A 22,701-nucleotide genomic window follows, 5' to 3' on the forward strand; every position below is an offset into this window, starting at 1 on the left:
CTTTGAGTTTAAAGGGTGGAGTCACGTTGTATAAACGTGTTATGATACCTTCTACTTCCACAGCAACACGCGGCATCCGTGTGTCTCAACAAACCTGAATTGAATAATGCCAATTTGCTGCATATAGGTTGTGGGGGTGAAATTCAGAATATGAAACGTGAGCGACAGGGGGTGAAATTTAGAATATGAAACGTGAGCGACAATTCAATTATGTGTATAACTAACAAGGTACTTTTAGAAATGCTCTGTTTTTAACACTGTTTTGTTGTCCGTTTTGGTTTGACAGGCAAAATCTAGAGATATGCAATTGTGCAACAAAAGTGTTACGACTATCCGAAGCATCGCAATATGCATGTAGCACGTTTTAAAATATATACCCAAACTGCAGCTATTCGGCCAAGTTGAATTATCGTGGTTTGGTCCAGTCTTGGTACAGTGTAAGGAGTCAAGGACGCATATTTGTTTCTGTGGGCGTGTTTTCATTGCGATAACGGGACTGGTAAAGAAAGAGGAGCAGAACTCACAGCGACTTGTGCAAACCCAACCGCAAAACCATTTCAACCAGGCGGATTTACCAATCGCATTAAATATGCGTTTCGTACCTTAAACTAATTACAGCGACAATCCGTGTTTCGGTACTTTACTTTTACTTGAACGGATGCTTGACGCATCGAGATAAATGTCGGCGCATTAGGTCAGTAAAAAGACGCTCTTTAACGGCTATTTTTGCTCTAGACGCTGTTTATTAAGGCATTCGTCTGGGAGTTCAAAGACGTAAGGGCAATGCAGAGCGATAAATCGGAGCCGAAAGTCGCCGAGGGTCCGGGCCCGGACAAGACGGAGATGAGCGCGCCGAGTCACGGCAGTGAAGTGGAACCTCTTCCCCGGGCCAAAGGCATTAACGCCGTGGCGGTGCTTTGGACTTTTGGGAAGTGCCTGGGCGCTTTGCTTCCAGTCTACCTGGCCGGCTACTACCGGGTCAGCACCAGCCTGCTGGTGTGCGGTATGATGGTGTACACGGGATGGAAGCATGCTCGAGAGGCCAAAGAAGAGAGGCTCAGGTCGGCCATGCAGCTGCTCGGCGACGAGCAGGAGCTCGACAGCTTGAAAATGTCCAAAATAAAGAGAGAACTACCTGCGTGGGTAAGATATTTCCCACTAGAATGTCCACACGGCTTTATTGAATTGCACATGAAGTAACAGCGCAAATAAAAACATCATGCCGGGAAAACAATTTCGTTTACAGCATTTGACTCATATAGTACAGTTTGACTTGTTGGCATCATTCTAAACAAGTGAGCGTTGACATTATTTTAGATGGAAGCTACATTTTAAGTGGAATTACAGTCTCAAAGTGGAATCAAAGCATTTGCCAATGCATCCTGACAGCATGAGCCCAAAAAGGACATGGAGATTGCCACAAGTTCTGCTGTGAGGCCACACCCAGCTGAGTGAGATCCTTGTGGATACTTGCTGTCTGAGTGGTTTTCCACAATGGTGTTGGCAAACAGACAGAATGCATCAAGCAAATTTAAGAAATGGACATTAAATGCATAAAGAGAAAACTGTTAACCAACCGGTCCTTTAAGTAACATTACATTTAGTTACTCTTTGATGTAATGCATTTATTTACGTTGTTATATTCAGTTGACATTTTGTTTAACGCTAAGGTATTAAACATTTATTTACATTATTTGTTAGTCAATTGACATTTTGTTTAGAAACACTAAGGTATGCAATCTGATTAAAAGAAGAACTTGTGACATAAATCTTCACCATTCACTACATTAGGTGCACCTTCAAATGCAGTGCTTTATACTATGAAGTATTTGTGACATTATTTGCATTTATTTATTCATCCATTCATTTTGTACAGTGCTGTCTTGGGTCTGTATTTAGAACCTGTATATGTAAATATGAGAAACACCTTTCAGTATGAAAGAGTGCAGACCTGCACCATTGCAACAACCATAATAAACAGCGTCAATGAAAACTGGGTATTCCAAACGTCTTAAAGTCAGTATTTTTGACCCAGTTCTTGGATAGGATCTTTTTTAACAGCGCAAAGCGTACCTAATGTAACTCAACCGAATTTAACTACAGTATGTCCTTTTTTTCCTCACTGCAGGTCAACTTTCCGGATGTCGAGAAAGTAGAATGGCTGAATAAGGTAAAAATAATCTATTTGTTTGGCCTTTTATTAAAAGCGCACATGGGATCAAACACAGCTGCTGTGCTGACTGACGCTTCTGCCTCGACATGTGACGCTTACTTAATGGCTGCGGCCATGTTGCAGGCAGCGAAGGCAACACTCCCTCTGTTGTTGCAGTCGCACAGTCTGTACTGCAAAGCGCAGCAGCAGTACAGTATTCGTGCCAGTCAACCCACTCAACATTTCCACTTTACTGCGGCCCTGCTCACAGGAAAGGGGAGGAGCAGCCCCCCCATACGAACAAACTGAAACAGCTGGTTTTGTCCAAACGCTCTCCCGTCCACCCCTCATTTATACTTTGGTTAATTATCAAATCATAGAAAAATAACATCAACCGTCCACCCTAAAAGGATCACAAGATGTTGGAGGCAGACAAAGTGGAGTTTTGAGTCTGCTTCTAGGACATTGAGCCCTCCACGTGAGCAGGCATCTGGTGACTCATTCTCCACTTATGCCAGTTGTTGCCAACCTTTTATAAAATTACCCAGACCGACTCACAACCCAATCACTGCGCCTCCTCCTCATTCTTTCCCCCGTGGGACTAGAATGTGTTTTCATGGTGACAGTAGCAGCCTATGAAACAAGTGTATAAAGTTGAGCAGTTGCCTTGTTGTTCATAAGGAGTCAGCTGTTCATTTAACACAAATGGGCACACTCACTCAATTTGCAGAGTTAAAAATTACATAATGTACCTCCAATTTTGTTGATTTTCTGTTTTTCATACATCCACGGACTTACAACATTATGACCTCTGAGGAGATCCACTAGAGCTTTAAACAAGTTACACCTTTGCAGAGATATTGTAATGCTTAGCTTTGAGAGGTATTAATCTAACAATTGTGCATGTTTATTGTGGAAAACTGCAGCATTTACTGAGAGTTGTTTCTAATGTTTAACTCATTTAGCTCCATGACAGTGAAAATATAATAATAAAAGCTATCTTTATGATGCAGTGCAGCTAGACAGACACCACTGTATGCAAACATATTTTCACCATTGCCGAGGTGGAAACAACATTGTACGTGATAGCAATGAAATACTTTGAAGTGAATATTTTAGGGTGGCTTGTAGATTTTCTGCATATGTTTATGAGAGCACTAAAAAAAATAAATAACTGAAGCTACATCTTCTGGCTACAAAGCATGAAGAATTGTCATCGTGACTTCCTGTGTGACACATACACATTCAGACCACAGTTCAAATGAAATTCTAAAACAGGAAAACACATATACTCACAAAAGTGAGTACAACGCTCAGATTTTTGTAAATATATTATATCCCTTTAAAGGAAAAAACACTGAAGAAATGACAGTTTGCTATAATTTAACATCATAAGTATACGGCTTGTACTGTATAACAGTGTAACATTACTGTTCCCTCAAAATTCTGTAATTCAACCATTAATTTCTAAACCAGTGGCAACAAAAGTGAGTACGCCCCTATTTGAAATTGCATCAACTCGCAATTTCTCGTGTTATTTTTGGTGGTGTTGCTATCATATTCTCTCATACTGGGTCATTGGAAGTTCTTTATAGTACTTCATGGCAAAGAACTCTCTGAAGATCTAAAAAAGAAATTGTTGCTGTACATAAAGATGGGCGCTAGGGTATAAGAGGGTTGCTAACACAAACTCGACACTGACTACTTTACATTGTAGCAGTGTGATTATTTCAATGTTGTCACGTGAAAGGATAATAATAAAATACAGTATTTACAAAAATGTGAGGAATGTACTCACTTTTGAGAGATACTGTATTAATCCCGAGGTGGGCATTTTACTAAATTGTTGCGGTCCGTCATTTGTCATCCGTCAGCAGCCAGGGTGACGAACTGAATTGTAATAGTAATTCCGTCGGTTAGTCTGTCAGACGTCTGTTGGTCTTCAGTCGGTCCCTCCAAAAAAACATCAGAAAAACGGGCGTCCGCCAGTAACGGACTGATAGACCGTCACTGACGGACACGTTTAGTGACGATTACACTGACGGATGAAGAACCACTTCCATCGTTCCTCAGTCCGTCATTTTTAAAAGGTGTCCCGTCGATCATCAACAAAACGAGCGTCCGTCAATGACGGACTGACGGACTGGAATGCTCACTTCTGATATTTATTCTGTGTAAGGGTCATTGGTTGCATAATCAGTCACATTAGGTGACTTTTGTCATCCGTGTCAGTGGTTACTTATTAAGTCAGCTCTCCTGTGTTGGGGAAAAAAAAAAGATAAATGGTGTAGGAAAAATGAAAAAATGGCTAATTCCATGTGCTGTGTGTTGTTGTAGGTCCTGCAGCAGGTGTGGCCCTTTGTGGGCCAGTACCTGGAGAAGCTCCTGGTGGACACCATCGCTCCGTCTATCCGAGCCTCAAGCAGCCACCTCCAGACGCTCAGTTTCACTAAAGTGGACATGGGCGACAAGGTGACGTCATTTTTGCTTTGATGCTACGATTTAGGCCTGTTGAGCTTGGCTAAGCTAACACGTGTGCTGTTTTCCTGCAGGCTATGAAGGTGGTCGGGATCAAGGCTCACACAGAGAATGACAAAGGACAGGTCCTGCTTGATCTCTATATCAGGTAAAATGGTACCTCACGCTCTTTTCAGTTCTGCATCACATATTTTAAAATGCTAAAAAATGTGGGTGACATGTTCCTCTTAGCTATGTTGGCAATGTCGAGATCAACGTGGAAGTAAAGAGATACTTCTGCAAAGCTGGAGTCAAGGGAATACAAGTGAGTCATCATCATCATAAGAAGTATTGTGTACCACGAAAGAAGGAATCTCTTTTATTTCCTCCGTGTCCACGTAGTTGAACGGGATGATGCGAGTCATTCTGGAGCCTCTGATTGGAGATGTGCCCATTGTGGGGGCAGTCACCATGTTTTTCATCCGCAGACCCGTAGGTTGATCTGTCTACATTCACCTTTATTTGTCCTTTTCTTGTTGCACACCCCTCCCCCAACCCTCTCTTGTGAGTATTGTGTGTCTAGTATTGTTCGACTGTTGACTCCCATCTTGATTGATTTGCAATATTTGTTTGATTCGCTCTTACATTTATGTCGTCTCAGAAACTAGATATCAACTGGACTGGATTGACTAATTTGTTGGATATCCCTGGACTGAAGTGAGTCATGCTCGAATAACCTCACATTTTTCACGCAATATAAAAAATAAATTCCTTCATTTAACCCATAAAATAAGATTGTTGCTTCAATGATATGTGTCTACTTGCAAAAAGGTATTGAACCGGGGCTGCAGCTTCTTACTTCTTTAAAAATGCTCATGGCTAAAACGATTTGGATCTCGGGCACAAATTATTTCAGCAAGACATTGCTTAAAGGATTTGTTTAACTGAATAGGCAATGTGAAGACAATTCAAGGGATTGATAGTGTAAGGACACATGATATGCATTTTTTTTCGCAAATTCAAAACAGTGCCCATGTATGTTAATAAAAGGTCTCTGACATTCTTTGGTTAAAATACATAAAGGTTATATAATTACAGAACAGTTAGCATCCACTTGTCACACTTGAGATTGCTAAAAGTTAACTAGGTGGCAGAAAATCGAGAATCCAAACACAAATCTCGCTCTGTTGATAACTTTGCCGATCATGCTGGTTATCAGAAGCTAATGCTGACTTCACTGTTAGCTATTGCCAACTTAAGATGATACTGGAGCTTTGGTTACATTTTAGCTTTGACATGATAGTTTATGCACTCATCAGGATTCCGGCCAACACTTTAAAATGGACAAACTTGACATGGGTGGAGAAACATAGTGTGGGGGAAGTAATATATAAATTAACTGCAATGTTGCATCACAACCTATTAGCGAAATTCATAAAGGCAGGCATTTTCAGGAAAAGGCACTGATAAAAGATTGACCAGTTTTTCATTTTAAATTATTATTGTTATTGTTATCAACACTCTTGGATTTACTTAATTCGAAAATGTACATCTGTTGTGCATTATTAAAATGTCGTAAATCCATGTAATATTCCCGTTTTCCTAAAAAATAAACAAATATGCATTAGTTTAACACATTTTAATCACGTGCAACCGAAAAGCAAGTCCTTTTTTTCTCAGTGTATAACCGTATCATCTTTAATATATTATGATGACATTGTTATAATGCCAGTGGAATGTGTCACCTGTGTCTTCGTGCTCAGCGTCATGTCCGACAGCATGATCATGGATGCCATCGCCTCCTTCTTGGTGCTGCCCAACCGTCTGGTCGTCCCGCTTGTTCCAAACCTCCATGTGGCGCATCTTCGCTCCCCTTTGCCCAGGGTAGCCATGCAATACACAGCAACTCACGACCACGCATTTTACGTCTCTCTCGTATGTTAACGCTGTCCTTACCATCCCAAAGGGTGTGGTGCGCATCCACCTCGTGGAGGCCCAGAATCTAGCAGCTAAGGACAGCTATGTGAAAGGGATTATGGCAGGCTTGTCAGACCCCTACGCCATATTGCGGGTGGGTCCTCAGATGTTCACCTCCCACCACTTTGACAACACAGACTCACCCAAGTGGGGAGAGATGTATGAGGTAAGGCAAATAAATAGAGGGCTTATGATTGTGTGCAACGTTCACTCACCGGTCTGTCGTTCCACTGCGGACACATGGGACTGACTTTCAATGTTACATTTTCATTCAGTCAGTGTGACTCCACGGCCATTTTTGTCTGTATACATTTCTTTGTACGTGTGTCTGGTGCACCAGGTGATAGTCCATGAAGTGCCTGGTCAGGAACTGGAGGTGGAGGTTTATGACAAAGATCCAGACCAGGATGATTTCCTGGGCAGGTACATGTGCATCATTCATGTTGCTCTGTTGTAATTTGTGTTTGTGTGTTTAGTGCCACACATTTCAACCACTCAGTGACAAAAGAATCACAGTTATTTGTTTTTGCCCAAGGCGTATTTACTGATTTGTTTTATTAATGCCCTCATTTATTTTTCTTCCATGTAGGACCAAATTGGATTTGGGAATTGTGAAGAAGTCTATCGCCGTTGATAATGTAAGAACATGCTGTTTTTAGTTTTGACATTATTTTGGGACATTTCCTTGTAAGGCTTTCTAGGTTGCTGTTTGCCAATAAGATGCTACATAACCTGAGCATCGCCACATTTCCTGATGGGAGGAAAGAGTAAAACTGGTGGAAAAGTTGTTTGTACGTTTGGAGAAAAAAATTTAGTTCAGAAAATTGGGAAATATTTAGTTGCGCAATTTTAAAGGGAAGTAATTGCCAATTTAGGGCAATGTTTAAAAAATGTAGAATACATACAGTACACATAATGAATGCTTATGTTTTAAGAAAAGAGGAAGTCAAACTAAATATGATCCATATACTGTATACATATACAGTATTTACATATGTATTTGCTCTGTTATGGTTGACAATATCAGATAAGTATAAAACTAAGAATATGTTTATTTTTATTTATTATTGTAATTAGCAATATGCTTGTAGTTGTGGTTACATTCTTGAGTACACTCTCAGTATGATGCAGACAAATTCGCCATCATTGCAAACTCCAAAAACAATAACAAACATGTTACACTTATACATCTATTGTAGTTCGATTATTTCATTAGATTGTGTGAAGTGGTCTTAATATGTTCTTGTGTCCTCAGTGGTTCCCTTTGAAAGATACTCCCTCAGGTCGGGTCCATCTCAAACTGGAGTGGTTGGCCTTGATGCCGACCACCGATCGACTCGAACAGGTGTGCATCTCTCATACGCCATATATGCTGCACGTCTGTCTTTTTTTTTTTCACCGTAACGACAACGTGGATAAAGATTGACTGGAACTCTCTCCCATTCCAGATCCTGAAGAGGAACGAGAGTGTGACCAGTAAGACGGCCGACCCACCCTCCTCCGCCATTTTGGTGGTATATCTTGACAAGGCTGAAGCGCTTCCAGTGAGTCAGCTCGCTTGCGCAGCTCGCGGTTGCTTCCTATGTGGTAACAGTGACGCCGCTCTTACCCATCTGTCTAGCATTCCGCACAGTTGTTCCTGTGGCTTTTAACCCTGCTCACAAACACAGACTCGAGTGTGGCTATTTTTGGCCCCGCCCTCCCGTGACAAAATGTGTGGAACTCATTGTGGCTCTTCATGTAGATCTTTGCCTCCTTAAATGTGACTCATAGAATGCTTGCTTCCTGTATACAAGTTGCTGGTGAATTTCCACACGTTTGGCAAATGTTTCTCTGCTAGAGATCACATGCTCCATTGTTTATTTATAAGAAAATCTCCTCTGCATTTTTGTAGATGAAAAAGGGGAATAAAGAGCCCAACCCCATGGTGCAGTTATCTGTGCAGGACATCACCAGGGAGAGCAAGGTTAATCTAAATTACAGTGTCACATATGATGTCCCATTTATTGATCCTGTACTGACTCTAACCGCTTCTTCTGTTTATTATCGTTTTAAGACATGTTACACAACTGTCGATCCAGAGTGGGAAGAAGCATTTACCTTTTTTATCCAGGATCCACGCAAACAGGATATTGACATTCAGGTAGCCTTTTCATATACGCCGCTTTATCCTCACAATGTTAGATACAAACGTATTTATATGGCGCATTTCATAACAGCTACAGCCGTAACAAATCACTTTACATTACAACAACAAAATAGCAATAACATAGCAAGTGAAAGCAATCAATTAAAACAGAAATGACTATATACAATGTATCACTATGGCGACACACCTGATCCAAATCATCAGGATCATTACCGGGATTTTGCAAACCTTGCTGATGAGCTGATCATTTGAATCAGGTGTGTTGGAATAGGGATACACCTAAAACAGGCTGGACAGGGGCCCTTGAGGACCCGACTTGGGCATACACCTTGTCATTCAGAATAGTTGATGATTGTCTTTTAACTTTGTCAACCAGGTGAAGGATGTTGACCGTGTGCAGACATTGGGCAGTCTGACCATCCCTCTGTCTCGCGTGCTGTCCACTTCTGGCCTGGCTCTGGACCAGTGGTTCCAGTTGGACAACTCTGGATCAGCAAGTCGCATTTATATCAAAGCAGTTCTCAGGGTAAATGGCAGTCAGTCGTGCGATTTGTGAATTTGGACCCCAGGTACGTATAAGAAACGTTAATTTTTTTTCTTCCACAAATGGTAGATGCTGTGGTTAGATGAGGAACGCATCACAGCCAATGTGTCGTCTCACCTAGAATCTGGAGGCAAACAGTTGCCCCAGGAGACAAATCCCCACTCCAGCTTTGCCACGGAGGTAACGATAAATCCGCCGCCTGGTCCTACACTCCCATTTCTCATCCTCATTCGACTAATTCTCAATCACTTAATGTTTGCAGGGCCTGCTTAGAATCCACCTTCTGGGTGGGCAGAACCTTGTTCCCAAAGACAACATGATGGGGGGCATTGTGAAAGGCAAAAGTGACCCCTATGTCAAGATCAATATAGGGGGGGAAACATTCACAAGTGAAGTCATCAAGGCCAATCTGAACCCCACCTGGAATGAGATGTATGAGGTAAATAAATGCCCATAACCAGTTGAAGGAACCCGACATGATCACGGCCTTGATATATTATCAATTTTATTCCTCCTCAGGTGATTTTGACACAGTTGCCTGGTCAGGAGGTACATCTGGAGGTGCTTGACAAAGACATGGACATGAAGGATGATTTCATGGGCAGGTAGCGTATTCATTTCATATCATATATATGTATTCGTGCGCTTTAAATGACTAATTTGGGGTGTCAATTAATCTCACTTTGCCCCCAAATACAGGCTGAAGATCAATCTAAAGGACATCATTGATTCTCAGTACACGGATCAGGTACAGCTGATCATGTTATTTTGCTCGGAACTAGGTACCCTCCAACGGACTGGCAACCAGTCGGGGGAGTACCCCGCTTTTTGCCCAAAGTCAGCAGGGATTGGCTCCAGCACATGCGTGACACTAATGAAGACCAAATGGATTTGGTTTTAGAAAAATAGCCAATGGAAATCATGAGAGAATACCTAACACTATCCCTTGTTTGCACCACACCTAGTTGTAGCGGTATTAAAATAATTTGTGTGTGTGTGTGTGTGTTCGTGTATCAGTGGTACACTCTTAATGATGTCAAGTCCGGTCGGCTTCACCTGGTACTGGAATGGGTTCCAACAGCCTCAGAAGCAGACCAATTGGATCAGGTTGGTATTTCAACAGAGACAGTGACATCATGCAAATAGAAATGTTGATGATTGACTTGCTCGGATAATTTGTCTCTTCAGGTTCTTCAGTTCTACTCCAGGGAGTCCTACCAGAACAAGGCGGTTCCGTCTGCAGGTCTTCTCTTTGTCTTCATCGAACAGGCAGATGGTTTACCAGTAAGTTTGTTGGAGGATGGATCAGTGAAGGAGAATTTAACTGTAAATAATACACACATTAGACACATACATGATTATTATTACCCATGATGTATATATCAACAGGTGAAGAAGAGTGGAAAGGAGCCAAAAGTGGGGGCAGAGATAGTTCTTGGACAAATGTCCCGCAAAACTACTGTGAGACTCCTCCTCCTCTTTTAGTTGAAAATGATGTAGAGAGCACAATAACAAGCAGTTGAATGACATCCCTGGCTGTACCTTTCACCTCTGCTGCAGGTATGTGATCGCTCGATATCACCCGAGTGGAATGAGGCGTTCTGTTTCTTGGTCCGTGACCCCAGAGAGGATATTCTTCTTGTCAAGGTAGTCAGACAAACAGTAATTTTTTTCCCACAGCAATTCGTGCTATTGAGAGTGTGTTCAATTCACACTCAAAGTGCGATGCACCGTCTTCCTGAGATTTAGTAGTCGTGGTCAGACGAGTCCAAAAATTATAATTGTAATTTCTCTGTTTAATCATATGATTCATTTTAGCTCTAGAAATATGTGACAACGGCTTCGTTTTTTTTTTTTTTGTAACAACTGTTTTGCTGACCTGATTACACTCCTTTTTCATGATCTATTAAATGCTGGTGCTGGTGTTAGCATACTGTGGACTTAAGTACGGTCTCAAGACTACTTTTGAATTGTCTTATGTAGAATACGGTGTCAAGACCACTTCTGTAGTGTTTCGTCCCCTGTGTTTGAACTTTTGTATGCCTTTAACTTCAGAAAAAGTGGATTTGGTATTTGTTCTCAAAACCAGTCAGACACAAAGCTGCAGGGACAGCAGTGTTTACTTATCATCATACATATAATACAACTGCTCTCACTGAAGTCATTTGGTCTTGGTTTGTGTGTGCCTGACTAGAACATATAGCTATGTTTTATTTTGTTTTGACTTTAATTTTAGTCTTAGTTTTTTCATTAAATATAATTACCTTGGTTCGGTGGCACCTCGGCAGAGCTCAGGAAGGAACTGGTTTCCGTCCAGCAACCAGTCAAACTAATCCCCTCCTGATCTGCAGCTGGTTTTGTTCCCTTTGGTATTAAAACGCCTTACGGGCAATTCCACTGCAACTCCTAATGTTATTCCTCCCTCACTGGAACAACTGGAAGTTGAGTGCTAACACTTTTATTTCTCCAGCTCTCCCACAGCTGGACATTGCCCATGGGTTCCTTAGTGGTTCCTATCAAAGAGCTGCTCGCTGAGCCGGGGCTGGTCCTGGATCAGTGGTTCCATCTGGACGGAGCCTCCCCTGAGAGTCAGGTTCTTCTCCGGGCTGAACTTAAGGTAGGAGAGCTTTTTGTCATATAAATCCTTCAAATTTGGAGTCCTTATAAATTTCATATTGTTTTTCCGGTACAGATGCTGATACCAAGCAAGTGTGCCCGTGCCAGTCATCAAGCTAAGGTCACTTTGAAAGAAGCAAACCGCTTTCCTGATCAGCAGAAATGTGAGGGTGACATAATCCAAAAGTGAGCACGCTTTATATCCCAAAAATCTAATCTCAGATACTATTTTTCTTCTTTGACTCTGACGCTAAGTGTGTGATTTTTAGGTCAAGTTCAGTGGATGCTCCTGTAGAAACTCTTGTCCCGCAAGTGATGATGCATGAAGAAGTTGATGTAAAGACACCTGAAGGTGATGTGACAAAAGATTCAAAAGAAGAAGCATCAAGTCCTGCTGCGGTGAAACCTCCTCATTCTTCACCTGATCTTAGCTTTGCCAATGAGGTAATGCCATTAATGACATAATTATTTAAAAAAAATGACAAATGTATTAAAGTCCGCTGATAGTGTAGTGGTACACACGCCCGAGTTGTGTGCGGGCAGCGTGGGATCGATTCCCGCTCAGTGACAGTGTCTATGTGTGCCCTGCGACTGGCTGGCGACCAGTCCGGGGTGTAGTCTGCCTTCGCCCGTTGACGGCTGGGATAGGCTCCAGCAACTCCCCGCGACCCTGTATAGGATAAGCGGTTTGGAAAATGACATGACATGACAAATGTATTAAGACAAGGGAGTGAAAATGGAAAAAAAAAGCTTCCTTTTTCAGGTATAACTTTCCCAAAATGGTGGTGTGTCTGCAGGAATTGTGACTCTCTGTCAAACTCATTCAAGCATTCCTTTGTGGACCTTGCTATCATGCTGAACATCTTCCTAAAACTGGTCTCCTGGATTCAGAAGCCTAAAAATGTCCACAATGTCCTAGTTAGAGCGGAAGTCAACCCGCAAAAAAATATTTTGAAAAATAAGCTGCAAAATCCACACGTTTTTTTAGCCATATCAGGGGCGGCCATTTTGTCACTTCTGTCGACTGAAGATGACATCACAACTGCTCAGTGCTCAGGTAACGACCAATCACGGCTCACCTGTTTTCCGAAGCTGAGCCACGATTGGGTGTTATCTCAGCCCTGAGCAACTGCGAAGTCATTTTCAGTCGACAGCAAGTGGCAAAATGGCCGCCCCCTGACATGGACAAAAAGAGGTGGATTTTTACTGCTTAGCTCTTATTCCACAAACACCCTAGCCCAAATGCAGTTTTATTATTTAATATATGGAGGCATGTCTTAATACATTTGCCTATTTTGTCTAGTTAATTAAAGCATCAAAAGACATCAAATGACTGCAATCATGATCTTGATAAAGCCTCCAGCATGAATGTAATCACGCTTCTTCTCCCTGTAGGGGCTAATGAGAATCATCCTCATGGAGGCTCAGGATCTGGTCGCCAAGGACAACCTGATGGGGGGTATGATGAAGGGCAAGAGTGACCCTTACGCAAAGATCACCGTTGGAGAGGCCACATTTAAAAGCAACGTCGTCAAGGAGAATCTCAACCCCGTCTGGAATGAGATGTATCAGGTGCTTAGCATGAGTTCCGATAAAATAGGTTATACACAGCCATGCTGTGACATTGACGTTGAGTAAGAATTGAAGAAAAATTGAAGATTGGTTGAAGATTCACAGAATTTTGGAGACCTTTATTGGTCATGTATGTCATGTGTGTAAATATACAGCATACAAACTCAAGAGGGTTCCTTCCTTTATATGGGATAGTAATCTACCTTCTTTTTCTCTGGTTCCACCAGGTGGTGATGAGGCCTCAGGCTGGACAGGATGTGCATGTGGAGCTGTATGACAAAGACATGGACAAAGATGACTTTTTAGGAAGGTGAGGATGTGATGGATGTTGTGCAGGACCGAAAGACATCTCAGCGCATTTTATACACTATCACGCACACTCAATCACAAAATTATTGTCAACAGATTGAACGTCAGTATGGCAGACATCATTAGCTCTCAGTACACAGACCAAGTGAGTTGACACCTAGCTTGCGTCTTAAATATATTTAAGTAGTTTTTGCTCAGTGAATGTTTGCTTATTTTGCAGTGGTACACACTGAGTGATGTTAAGTCTGGTCGTGTCCGTCTCATTCTGGAGTGGGTCCCGACAGTGTCCCATAATGACACCCTGGACAAAGTAAGAACATCCTGCATGAAAATACTCGCTACTTTATTTCCAACATCGTCAATGCTGATAAAATAATGCCATTTTTTTAAAACACTTGTTAATATTTGTGTTTATTAATGATGGACTCAGTACCTCATTTGTCACCTGTGAATGCCCTCTATGACCCATGACTACTATGAAGTCTGTGTATTTTTCAGGTGATGCAGCTGCAATCTTTGCAGTTGTTCAAGAACAAGACGGTTCCCTCTGCAGCTCTGCTCTTTGTTTATTTGGACAGAGCACACTCATTGCCCGTGAGTCACTTCTTCACATGACAAAGAGCTGATTGATTCCCAGATGGGAATTTCAGGTGTCAAAACGGTTTCAACGTATGATTTTTATTATTATTATTTTTAATCTGTGAGTAACGCGAATCCACGTTTGCCGAACCATAAATATGTGACGGTCCTCTGTATTACAAATAATGGCACCAGTGTGAAGAAAACTTTCATCAACTGTTTTTTTTGTAATTCCAAAATGTAATCATTTAAGTGATACAAATACCAGTTTATAATCTAATTAGATTTGAATCAGTCTTACCTATAACAAAAAATGTGATGTATAATGTAATGTGTCTTTCTTTCCGTGTCCAGTTTAAGAAAAGTGGAAAGGAGCCAAAGGCTGCGGCTGAGCTTGTTTTTGGTAACACAACCTACAAAACTAAGGTATGGCAACTCATGTGTTATACTAGTATATTTTTACCAAAAGCGACATTTTAACTTCAGTATTTATTCATGAATTATCATTGTCACAGCTAAGTCTACCACAGTTAAGTTTCACAGACCTTTATGGGACAAATAACAAGGCAGAATATGCTATCACAAGCAAGCTAATAATAGAAAGTGAATTCTTGTGATTCATGCCTGCTTTAATGATCTGACCTTCTCCCGTGTGAAGGTTTGTGATCGCACAAGGTCCCCCGAGTGGAATGAGGCATTCTATTTTTTGGTCCATGACCCTGCTGAGGAGATGCTCGTCATCAAGGTAAATGCTCCTAGTATCGAAGCAGACGGTCTATAAAACTATAAAAGTGTAATATTGTGATATTTTTTTCTGTAGTTATCAAGCGCTTGGGACCAGCCAATGGGCTCACTCGTGATTCCTGTGAAAGAGCTTCTGTCAGAACCTCAGCTGGTCCTGGATCAGTGGTTGCCTCTGGATGGAGCCTTGCCTGAGAGTGAGATCCTACTGAGGGCTGAACTCAAGGTGGGAAAATATCATCGAAGCTGTGTTGTATCTGTATCTGCACTATGATTATGCAGTTCACACCATTACAAATTAGTTATGTAGTTTCCGAGGCAGATCCCGGTAAAGGTTTTTTTTTATTTTTTTGGGTGTTAGTCTTGATTGTGCACCACATAGATAAGCAGGGCACACACAATCAGGCATTCAAGGAGAGATAAAAGGACGGATTCTGGAATTTAACTTATTCACTGCCATTGACGTATTTATTTGCCTTTTCACAGTCCGGGCATTCAATCTCAGGAATTTATTTATATATTTTTCAAACTTTTTCTGGGTAAAGTCTGAAAATGTCTGGCAGTGAATGAGTTAATATTACTGTTTCGGCCTAAATGGTGACAAAATCTAGTAGATGAAGTTGTGGTAAAAAATACTGCCAGTGTGCACTAATTGGCATCCATTTCGTGGTGCCTATGACTGCCACCTACAGGAAGAGTGTGGAATGCACGTACTGTTGTGAATCAAATTAATCCGATAAGTTTAGGGTGGTTTAGCTATGGTGGACAAAAAAACTTTTAATTCAAATGATTTTGATTGGACTCCAAAATCGTGCCTAATGTGGCTGCGTGTGCAACCCAGAATATTAACTTGTGTATCTTTTGCGAACAGATATTGAGCTCAAGGATGACTGAAGCCCCACAGCCTCGGGGCCTTGCTTCAATGAAGACAGTCACGGTCGCCACTGAGAAGGAGGAAGGTGGTTCAAGGCTGCCATTTGATGAGTGAGTGTTTAATTTCACATTCCACAAATTATGCTTGCTGACCAGAGTGTGTTTTGTCAGCCCCGTTACAGTAACAAGCCAGCAGAAGTACCCGGAAGCAACAGCAGAAGATGATGCAGAACCCTTCACAATTCAGCCGCCTGATGCTACGGTTCGTCAGAGGAGTACATCATTGCTAAGCCCTGTCTAGTTTCACACTTCACACTTGATACCATGAAATGTGCCTCAGTTAGGGGAGGATCAAGCAGATGAAGAAGAGCAGCAAATGCCATTGGACCATCAAGTTCATACAGAGGACATGGAAATAAAAGATGTGCTGGCAGACGAGTCAGTATTTGATTCTCATAACTCATAAATGGTGTCAGCACACAGAAGTATTTTTTAACTTTGTTTGTCTGTGTGTGCAGTGCTGGTCTGGATGAACAGGCCCACTTGACAGTGTCTGGTCCTGCTGCGGAGCCCTTAAAGCCCCAAGATGATATTTGGCCACATCACACAACCCCCAGTCGGGACTTTGGCACTGAGGTGGGTTTGGTGGTGTAGATAAGAATCAACCAGTCAAATACCATAATTGCCTTTTTAAATAGTTGGTCAGTTATTGTCACAAGAAGTAATTACAATGTTGAAATATGAGCCGAATTTCAATTATTAGGTTCCATCAACGCCGTGTGTCTCTTTGCTGATTTAATGTTGACATTTTAGCCACTGCCCTTCCGCATGATGATGAATCAACACCACATGAGTTTTGTGTCTTTTTCAAATCGAGGTGAATCAATGGCCCACTTCCATTTTTCTTTAACTGTTATTGTGAAAGCGTCCTCTGAGCTTTGTCTTGGATAAAAGCTTTATGCGGAAAGGTTTAAGAGACATTTGCTTATAAAAAGGCTCCAATAAGAATAACTCTAATAAATAAAACATTTCGATCATGGAGAACAGATTCCAGTTATTCTCTTGATTTCATGCTTTTAGAAGTGTTTGTTTTATAATCTTTGGCAATTTATGTTTCCTTTATATTTAATGTTTTGTGAATTTACACTAATGTGGAAAAAGTCTAGCTTTGTTGCTTTATTGCACAGCAGTCATTTAGACCGTAAAACAGTAGAACACATCACGTTAGAAAGATTACAACCGCTTTAAAGTGCTGCTGTAGGAATTGATTTTCACCCTTTGCATCTCCGTCCCGTCGGAAACTATGCCCCCCCCTCCAGAATCATAATTCCCATAATTCGACGAATTCCCGGTTTTATGTATGTAATTATGTATGTCTAATTGTATGCAGTATCATAATGTGCTGTGGACTTAACCTCCCATGCTGCAGGGGTTGCTGAGGATTCACCTGCTGGAGGCCCAGAGTCTGGTTGCCAAGGACAACCTGATGGGGGGCATGGTGAAGGGCAAGAGTGACCCCTATGTCAAGATCAGCGTCGGAGTGATTACATTCAAGAGCCTTGTTGTCAAGGAGAATCTCAACCCCACGTGGAATGAGATGTACGAGGTAAACGTGGTTCAACTTTGTAGGGCCGCCTCTTCTGTATACAGTATGTTCGTTTGTCAGGTGCAGCAATACATTTCCTGGGTCAATTTGACCCATTACTCCAAGGTGTCAAAGATGGGGGGGGGGGGAATAACAAACTTTGATTTTATCTCCTTATTAATGCCATCACTTGATATTTCAATTAACATTACTAGTTAGTTTCACTGATAAAACCACTACACTTTTTTTTTTATGTTAAAAGTGTGGCAATTTTTTGTACTTATTTCAACTCATGTTTTAGTTCATGTTTTTATTATTCGGTTGTGTTTCCTTTGTTGAGCTTTGCATCAGAATTATCCGAAGCTTTCACACGTGTATTCTGTTTTTCTTCGACAGGTAGTTTTGAGCAGCCGCAGTGACCAGGAAATTCAACTGGAAGCCTTCGATAAAGATTTAGATTGCGACGACTTCCTGGGCAGGTTTGTGTTATGTGTATTAGTAGTCGTGCTAGTGGCAATATGAGTCTTGAGAGTATCCAGCAGATGAGAACTGATTCATTGTATGTCTCTTAGGTTCAGTATTAAACTCAGTGAGGTCATCAGATCAGAGTACATAGATCAGGTTTGTCAATTTTTTTTTTTTTCTAATATATATATTTTTTGCTCAGTTTTCTTCTTATTTTTTTCCCTCCTTTTCTTGCGTCAGTAGCTAACCTAACTTGTGTTGCAGTGGTACACTTTGAATGACGTGAAGTCCGGGCGGATTCATTTGATCCTGGAGTGGGTTCCTACAGTGTCACGTTCCGTCCAACTTGACCAGGTTTGAATTTTTATTCGGTAGAACGCTTACTGTTTACAATGGGATGGGAGTCATTAGCAAAGACAATGCTAATTTAATATTCAGTCAGTGGTCATATTATCCGGTATACCCGCACAATATAACGGCATCCCAAATAAGAGCGGTATCTATAATTCTGCCTTAGCAAAAATAATAAAGCTTCAATTTGAGTTTCAAAGAGGTTTTAAGTGAACCTTTTCTAGGGCAATGCAGTATGTACTGTATATCCTCAAACAGTGGCTCTTGCTCAATTATACACCATTGATTGGCCTGCTTGAAAAAGTAAACAAATGCCACTTTTTTGTACCCTTAGGAAAGACAGTCTCATGCCCAATTTTGTCTTTCTCTCTCCAAAAAAATATATACAATATTATTAATCTATTATGTTTTTTTTTTTATAATGCTATTTCTTTCTTTTTTTTTTTTTTTTTTGCTTCAATGTTGAATTGAATTGAATTGAATTGACTCATAGTGAGATGCCATGAGTCTGTTCCGAAATATGTTAGAAATGTGGTTCCTTCAGTTACCAAAAAAGTATAACTATGATTTTTTATTATTTTGGTTGTAACTTACAGCTTGCATTGCATCAAAATGGCCGTTATTTTTACAATGTTGAATCGACCTTATTTGGGTCCATGAACGGTGAAATATTTTGATGAAGCTATTGTACTGCCTAACTTTAGATGAGTAGCCAAAGAAGAATTTATTCATTGCTAACTTGTCTTGCATGTGTTGTCCAGGTACTGCAGCTTCAGTCTCTCCAGTCATTTAAGAACAAAACCACCCCCTCCGCTGCTTTGCTCTTTGTCCATTTGGAGCGAGCGCGCTCATTACCCGTAAGTCGTTGGCGGCCTCTCCGTGTATTCTAAATGACGAATGAAAACGTGATAAAAGGTGTACATTTTTCCAGATGAAGAAGAGTGGAAAGGAGCCCAAAGCGGGAGCTGAGCTTGTTCTTGGCAACACAACCTACAAAACGCAGGTGAGACTCAGAATATCGGATGCCGTGTACCTTGAAATGGTCAATACAATATGTTCACTGTCTTCGCTATCGCATATTTCTCAAGCTCTGTGACCGCAGCAGCAATCCTCAGTGGGGGGAGTCATTCTCCTTCCTTGTGCGTGACCCTCAACACCAGATGCTTGTCCTCAAGGTAAGGCCAGTTCCATGTTCATTACGCATACATTTTTTCCAATATTAAGTCACATTTGCTTTTATATATTTAATTCGGTCTTCATTTGTTTGCATCGCAGTTGTCCAGCGGCTGGGACCAGCCGATGGGTTCGCTGGTGGTTTGTGTAAAGAAGCTGCTGGCACAGCCACAGCTGGTCCTGGATCAGTGGTTCCATCTGGATGGCGCAGCACTTGACAGCGAGATCCTGCTGAGGCTTGAACTCAGGGTGAGAATGACAAAAGTTCATGTAGTAGTGTACTCATGGACATCTCATGTTTCTTGTTTTTTGATCTTAAATAGGTTCTGGAGACCAAAATGGTGGAGATGATCAGTGGTGGGGCTCTGCCCTGCGCTGACGCCAGTAGTGGATCTGGGAACGGGCAGGTGAAGTTATCACTTTCGTATGACTCAAGAGAGGGAAAATTGGTCGTCATTGTACATTCCTGCAGGTAAGCGCTCACGATGTGGATAATACTGTACTTGTGTTATTTACAATGCCTGTGCTGTGTATTGTGTTCCAATACAATAGCGTTGCTTTTACAACAGTCCTTCTCAAATAGTGGGGGCGGACCCTCCTGGGGGGGAGGGGAATAAAGTTATTCATCAGATTCATCATTCTTTTTTTTGTTTTCTTTAATGTTGATAAGGATACAGTGTTATGCAGAGGTGTACTTATAACATTTTTTTTAATAGATACTATATACTATAGATAGTTGCGGGAGCATGAAATGTTTTCTTCTTCCTGGGCGGGGCATAACCGTAAATTGAGAAGCACTGCTTTACACAGATATTAATTGTCAGTTTTTGATTTGACCCATATCACAAATTCTCCCATATCAGCTCAAACAGCAATAAAACAGAATCAAGTATATTATCAAGTATATAATGTATATTTTCGGTTTGGCGTTCACAAATGTAGTGGAATTAGATTTGGAAATTATCTGAGATTATTTGTGTGTGGCAAAAAAAAAAAAAAAGTCTGGAAATGGCTTTTGTAATTTTCGCGGCAAAATAGTGTCTACACGGGATCGTCGCCATCGCCATGGACAGAAAGTTCAAAAGACTCGCTGAATGCTTTTGGTGTCTGTGCACAGAGGGCTGTTGTGCTCCAGTAAAGACGCCGTAGACAGCTACGTGTCCATAATGCTGCTGCCAGACAAAAGCAAGGCCACCAAGAGGAAGACTGCTGTGAAGAAACGAGATCTCAACCCCGAATTTAATGAAAGGTACCTGACGGAAGTCTGGCCGTTAGTTATTTGTTTACGGTCAGTTTGGGTTGCTGACTGCCTCATATCGTCTTTGGTGACTTCCCTACAGGTTTGAATACAACTTGCCTGCGGAGGATTTAAAGTTGAGGCACCTCAGCGTGTCAGCGAAGAATAACTCGGCCTCATTCAGAAGTCGCGACGTGCTCGGACAGGTGATTTCTCACTTGCTGTCCTCTCCTTGTTTGACTACGTACTTTAAAGTGCACGTCTTAAGTAAATGTGCTTAAACAAATATGTTCATCTTGTTCTGTAGGTGCGGATAGATTTGGCGGAGGTAGACCTGGTGCCTGGTGTTACTGAGTGGTAAGCGCGCAAATAATCAAACTACAGTAAAAGCATTAAAGTCAGTAAAAACAAGGCAATAATTTTTTTTTTTTTAAATCAATGCTCATCAAAGGATAATCCACACAAAATGGTTACAATGGAACCAATGGAACGTTTGAAATCTTGTGACAAGTTTTCACACCTTTTCAAATAACATAATAACAGTATGATGAAACAATTACATATCCAATTTGTATTTGTTCATTTCATTATTATTATGAAAAAATTAATTCAAACTGACGAGTTTTAAGGAAGATTCCATTATCACTTGGTTCAGCTTTGCTACTTGATGTCGCCTTTTTAAACAATTAAGGAAATATTCTCTGTTGATTCCAGGTTCATTCTGAGAGATGATGCAGAGTGACGAACACGCTGATGATGTCATGGCTCAGAGTAACGAACACGCTGATGATGTCATGGCTCGAACGTGGCACGGCTGCAGCTTACACCTGATACCTTCCACTTCCGTATAACAGACGCCGCTGTAGCAGGCTCACCTGCGCCAAACGCCTCCAGCCTCGAGCTCTTTGTGCTATATTAAGCTGTACAAGTGGGAAGCACTCAAAACGTTCAGAAAACACAGCCATCATGCACTAGGTACGGACTAGAGGAGAGGTTGACTTAAATATGAGGATGATGATAATAATAATGATAATAATAATAATAAAAAAACGTGGGAATTGAAGGAAACAATGAAAAGGCTTGAAAACATGTTACGTTGTGCAAAGATGTCGCTTCAAAATGCCATTGCAGTATTTAGAACCTGTTATCTGACTTACTTTTATAATACAGCACCTTGCTTGCTTGGGTTGGATGTTGCTTTTTTAATTACAATTTTTTTTATAAGATTGCATTTCTTTGCATCAGTTGAATGCTGTTTGAGTTGTGTATATTTGCAATGATTACACAAGTGTTTTTGTGTGTGTTGGAAGATGGACACTGAAATATATATTGTGCATCTCATTTGTTGTTTGGAGTAGTTTTTGATTTTTCAAAGCCACTCACGTCACTGGACACATTAGGTACACCAGACCAGACCATTATACTGTGATACGAATAGTGTCTACTCGCTGTGACTCAAAGATTGACTCCGTGAAAGAGTTAACCATTTTGACTCTCGTAACTAAGGAAACACATGTTATAGTACAGCTGGACGCCACTGAAAACTACAACCACAATGATAAACATACTGTATTGTTAAATTAGTACCGGGTGTCACCCTGACTACGTGCACTATTTCCGGTTCTATTCAGCAGTATTGTGCCATCCCGGAATGTTATTTTTTAAACACAAAAGACTATATTCAAACAATAGTCTTGTTATTGAAAGATACTATGATGTACATTGGTTAAAAAAATGAGATATATGTCCATATTTAATTAACTCAAATGGCGTGGGCTTCACCAATCTTTGTAGGATACCTGCTTCCGATTGGGGTGAATGCCTCAATGCGATTTTGTCACAAGAGCCCTGGAATCACAATTTACAGTATGACCGCCTTCAAAACAAAACGGCTAACTTCCTGCTCCGTTTTGGACATGGG

The 22,701-nt window shown here is 41.2% G+C and overlaps 1 protein-coding gene across 1 annotated transcript; it reads left to right on the forward strand.

The window, feature by feature from the left end:
- Positions 1-88: 88 nt before the first annotated feature.
- Positions 89-22,121, forward strand: esyt1b (extended synaptotagmin-like protein 1b). The gene is made up of 52 exons (XM_086040455.1): positions 89-1,143; positions 2,129-2,170; positions 4,490-4,624; positions 4,705-4,778; positions 4,862-4,934; positions 5,012-5,101; positions 5,271-5,326; positions 6,373-6,493; positions 6,576-6,752; positions 6,927-7,009; positions 7,176-7,224; positions 7,842-7,931; positions 8,035-8,130; positions 8,481-8,552; positions 8,643-8,729; positions 9,112-9,261; positions 9,349-9,459; positions 9,542-9,718; positions 9,799-9,884; positions 9,979-10,027; positions 10,297-10,386; positions 10,468-10,563; positions 10,669-10,740; positions 10,840-10,926; positions 11,750-11,896; positions 11,972-12,081; positions 12,165-12,339; positions 13,291-13,467; positions 13,695-13,777; positions 13,873-13,921; positions 13,997-14,086; positions 14,275-14,370; positions 14,710-14,781; positions 15,014-15,100; positions 15,176-15,322; positions 15,968-16,080; positions 16,141-16,231; positions 16,310-16,407; positions 16,488-16,605; positions 17,399-17,575; positions 17,951-18,033; positions 18,127-18,175; positions 18,284-18,373; positions 19,132-19,227; positions 19,302-19,373; positions 19,459-19,545; positions 19,646-19,792; positions 19,867-20,015; positions 20,661-20,792; positions 20,884-20,986; positions 21,088-21,137; positions 21,495-22,121. The coding sequence occupies exons 1-52, from the start codon at positions 784-786 to the stop codon at positions 21,520-21,522; spliced, it is 5,439 nt and encodes a 1,812-aa protein (XP_085896581.1). The 5' UTR covers positions 89-783; the 3' UTR covers positions 21,523-22,121.
- The last annotated feature ends 580 nt before the right edge of the window (positions 22,122-22,701 follow it).

The sequence above is a fragment of the Filicampus tigris genome, chromosome 9, assembly GCF_054856515.1.
Source record: "Filicampus tigris isolate MCC_2025a chromosome 9, RoL_Ftig_1.0, whole genome shotgun sequence".
Lineage (NCBI taxonomy): Eukaryota > Metazoa > Chordata > Actinopteri > Syngnathiformes > Syngnathidae > Filicampus > Filicampus tigris.

What these genes read in the sequence shown, in the direction of transcription:
- esyt1b (XM_086040455.1), top strand. Translation starts at nt 784, where the DNA reads ATGCAGAGCGATAAATCGGAGCCGAAAGTCGCCGAGGGTCCGGGCCCG. An exon ending in GTTCCGTCCAACTTGACCAG is followed by an intron (nt 18,374 to 19,131) that starts GTTTGAATTTTT and finishes TGTGTTGTCCAG; the next exon opens with GTACTGCAGCTTCAGTCTCT. An exon ending in GTCGCGACGTGCTCGGACAG is followed by an intron (nt 20,987 to 21,087) that starts GTGATTTCTCAC and finishes CTTGTTCTGTAG; the next exon opens with GTGCGGATAGATTTGGCGGA.